At 35.0% G+C, this 4,408-nt stretch overlaps 1 protein-coding gene across 1 annotated transcript; it reads right to left on the bottom strand.

Annotated features, from left to right (window-relative positions):
* Positions 1-1,381: 1,381 nt before the first annotated feature.
* LOC145040696 (zinc finger BED domain-containing protein RICESLEEPER 2-like) lies at positions 1,382-3,249 on the bottom strand. The gene is made up of 6 exons (XM_078988604.1): positions 3,037-3,249; positions 2,165-2,423; positions 1,928-2,056; positions 1,656-1,832; positions 1,512-1,561; positions 1,382-1,429 (listed from the first exon to the last, which is right to left on the bottom strand). The coding sequence occupies exons 1-6, from the start codon at positions 3,247-3,249 to the stop codon at positions 1,382-1,384; spliced, it is 876 nt and encodes a 291-aa protein (XP_078844730.1).
* Positions 3,250-4,408: the final 1,159 nt, after the last annotated feature.

Raw genomic sequence — 4,408 nt, 5'->3', positions numbered from 1 at the left:
TGATCAAATAATTAATTTAGAATTAATTAAGTGATCAAAAAGAGACTAATTAAATATATGGGGTTGATTGTGTAAATCATCTATTCTTGTATAGTTGTGCTAATGATCCATGGCTTGTATGTATTGGGTTAAAACCCATAAGGTGCTCCATGGGTAGTCCATGGAGGTTACAAACCTATGGATCATGGAATATGGAAAGCCATGACAATTAGGGTTTACATGGTGTAATCCTACTTGTGTCACAACTATATAAAGACCCCATGTCTAGGAAAATCATGACTACAAGGAAGTAAGAGGGAAAACCGATTTTAGAAGTGTAAGTGTACTTCTCTCAAGGTTATTCTAACTATTGTGGTGTTGTGTGAGGCATTTGAGGCATCACACTTGAGGTGCTAGGTTCTCAAGGAATCCAAGCAACTAAAAGGTATGTTCTTCTACTAGCAGTTATGTTTTAATATTCCCCATGTCATGCTAGATAAGTTAAGAACCTTGGAAAATCATTTTTGCATGTATCATAGTAAAACATAGATTCAAGATTTCTAGGGTTGCATGTACACCTTAGGAGTGTTAGAATGCTCATAACCCAACACTTCATTGGTTTTATAAAATACAAAACTACGCTTCATTTTTATAGTACACTATTATCACCCCTCTAGTCTTAGGGTTTTAAGACTACACTTTTACATACAACATAATATATTGGATTTTCTGGGAACACACGCTTTACAATTACAAACAAAAGAAAACAAAGGATATACATGCAACTATTCACAAGTTTTTATCCTTTCATATTTCAACTTTTCTTCAATCTCTGCTTCTTTATGTTCTTATTGACACTGATTTTTTTTAGATATATAAAATGTAGATCTTATAGATGACCCTAATCTCTATATTTCCCCAAGTTGAAGTATATTGGCATAGAGTTGTGGCAGGCGGTATTGTAAAACTAGGAATGACAATGGGGTGGGTTCGGGGCGGGGCATGGTGTCCCAAACCCAAACCCGATTTTTACATATGTACCTGAACCTGACCCGATACCCGACGGGTTTCTTATCGGCCGCCCCGTCGGGGCTAAAACTTTCCCCGAACCAGACCCTAAACCCGAAACCCGATAATTACCCGAAAACCCGACCCTAAAACCCGAAATATGGCAGAAAAAAAAAGAAGGAAAACTACAAATACATAATGATAAATTAAGACGTCGCATAGGCTTAAAATACCAAATACATTCTTAAATCATTTAACCAAATAGAAATTACTAATAGTCTAATATTGTAACATCAACCAACCAACCAAAACATCCAAGTACACAACATGAAAAACTAATTCATCACAATAATACATTACCAATTAACATTAAAACAAAGTTACAAACTCAAAATCAAACAAAATCATCCAAACTTGTTGTCCCGCTTTCTTTAGTGTTTTCCTAAAAAATATTAAACAAACTCAAAATCAAACAAAATTATGGAAACTATATAAAATTAATATTTTTAGAAGTGTCGTTTTACCTCTTCCACATCATAATCAAATTCAACAGAACGATAGTATGCATCGGTCTCTTAAGAACACGTTGTTGTATAAAATTAATATTATTAATATGCAAAAAATAAAAAATCACAATTTCATATAATTAATATAAAATAGTATACTACCTCGAATTTCATTCAACAACCAACATTGAGCACGCATTAAAGCGTCCAATGTCTTTGTATGAAGTCGACTACGATGAGGACTTACTAATCTTCCACTAGTGCTGAAAGTTGATTCCGAGGCAACAGTGGAAACATGAATAGCTAATATATCTTTAGCTATCTTTGTAGTGTCGGGTACTTAATCCCATTTGTTTTCCACCATGCCAACAAATCAAGTTTCATATCTTTAGGCAACAATTTCTCCTTCAAGTAGTTATCCAACTCACTCATACCTCCTGATTCATCATCATCTCTAGTAATAGAAGCAATATCCGATAAGAGCTTTTTGAATCCAACACGATGACCGGAAGAGATACTAGAACCAAATGAAGATGAACCAGGAACTGAACCACCATAAACACCTAATGTTTAGTATAAAAATGTTAATAATTTAAGATAATGTTCTATTTATTATACAAACAATAAGAAGAATATAATACATTCACTCTTCTTTTTTATAGATGCATTACTTGACTCGTACTCTTGAAACAAAGTTTGGATAAACACCTCCAAATTTTGAAATTCAATCTTTGCCTTTTCTTCTCCATAAAGCACAGGCAAAAGTAACTCCACAAACTTTAATTTGTATCGTGGATCTAAAACCGCTGCCATTCCCATTATCCCATGAATTACAAACCAATACTTATTGAACTTAGAAACCATTTGGTCAGCCATCATCTTAATCTCCTCAATAGGAGATTTCATCCACTCATGCAAAGAATACCCAATCTCAAATATCAAAGGAAAGAAAACATTAGTTGTAGGTAGGGGTGTAAGTGAGCCGAGCTACTCGTGAGCTACTCGGGATCGACTCGTTAAAAGCTCGACTCGAGATCGAATTAAACAAGCCCGAGCCTAAATATGAGGCTCGTTTATTAAATGAGCTCGAGCCGAGCTTCAATTAATGGGCTCGCGAGCCTAAACGAGCTTAAACGAGCCTCTATATATATATATATACACACACATACATACATACATACACACACACACACACACACACATATATATATATATATATATATATATGCACACACACATAGAGGCTCGTTTAGGCTCGATTAGGCTCGCGAGCCCACTAAATTATTCATGAGCCGAGCTCGAGCTTCATTTTAAGGCTCGAATCGAGCTCAAGCTCGAGCTCGAGCTTCCTCAAATTAAACGAGCCGAGCTCGAGCTTTGTCAGGCTCGGGCTCGGCTCGGCTCGTTTACACCCCTAGTTGTAGGATACTTCGAACTAGAGAACATAACAGTCACCTCATAAAAAAGTTGTAATCTTTCACAAATCTCACTAGCCAACTCCCAATCCTGTTCTGTAGGAAAACATGTAGTCCCTTGTCTTTACCCGATTGAAAACCTCTTTGTAGCTTATAGCAACACTCAACATCAAGAATGTAGAGTTCCACCGTGTCTTGCAGTCAAGTATCAACTTCTTTGAGTATGGTATTCCCAACTGTTCTGCTGCTGTCACAAAATATTGCTCCCTCTTTGGTGATGCAGACCAAAATGCAACACTCTCACTGATTCTCTCAATCTCAAATTTAATGAGATAAGCCATCTTGGACAATAAGATTGAGAATATGTGCACAACAACGCATATGAAACAAATCACCATTCATCATTAGTGATTTTAGAGGAAGTTTCTCTAATAATATCCTGATAATTGCATCATTTGTGGTGCAATTATCCACAGTAAGAGTTGACACTTTCCTATTAAGATTCCAATCACACAAAGTAGCATAAAGTATGTCGGCAAGAACATCAGATGTATGCGGACAAGGCACGTAAATAAACCTGTTTAAGAATATATATATATATATAAAAATATATATGTTAATATTAACATATAAATAATAAGTACGTATAAATTGTAGTTAAATAAGTATAATACACCTCACAATTCTGCTTTGCAAGTTCCAGTTTTGATCTACAAAATGTGCTATCATTGCCATAAACCCTTTTTTTATGATTAGATGTCCACATATCAGTAGTAACTGCAATTCTGCTTTTGTTCTTTGCTAACAAACTCATAGTTTTATCCCTTTCGTAATCATAAATTATTTTGATGTCGTCCTTGATGGTGTTTCAACAAGGAACCTTAAACAAAGGTTGAAGACCTCCCACAAACTTCGTAAATCCATGATGCTCTACAATTGAAAGCGGATACTCATGCACAATAATCATTTCAACCAAATCCTTCCTAGTAGTATCAACATTAAATGCATAATTTGAAACATGCGTTGTAGTACCATCTAATTTCTTATTTTCTTGCACCAAGATAGATTGATGAATATCTGTAAAAGGTTTGTGTACACAACGCTTATAATGTGCAAGTAAATGTTTTGTGCCATTCTTGCTATCTACACCCAACACTTTAGAGCAATGTTTACATCTTGCTTTAACTTCATCATTCAATTTAAATTTTATAAAATGTTGCCATGCCGGTGAACGTGTTGCCCTTTTCGAACCAACAACTTCATCTCCATCTTCATCAAAAACTGTATCATTAATATTTGTTCCATCTTGTTGATCCACAGAATCAGTATTTTGTTGATTAGAACCCGAACCTCCCACATCTTGACTACTTGCAGTTGGAGCATGATTTTGACTGGTTGAATTCATATTTCCTGAAAAATAACAGTTTACCTATCAGGACATTATTCTTAACCACATAAATGCAAAAAACAGTTTTTTATTGATTTTAAATAGGTGCTAAT

Source organism: Lactuca saligna, chromosome 4, assembly GCF_052625555.1.
Source record: "Lactuca saligna cultivar CGN05327 chromosome 4, ASM5262555v1, whole genome shotgun sequence".
NCBI classification, from domain to species: domain Eukaryota; kingdom Viridiplantae; phylum Streptophyta; class Magnoliopsida; order Asterales; family Asteraceae; genus Lactuca; species Lactuca saligna.
Note: the sequence above shows the minus strand (reverse complement) of the source record. Positions and strands in the feature narration are given on the sequence as shown.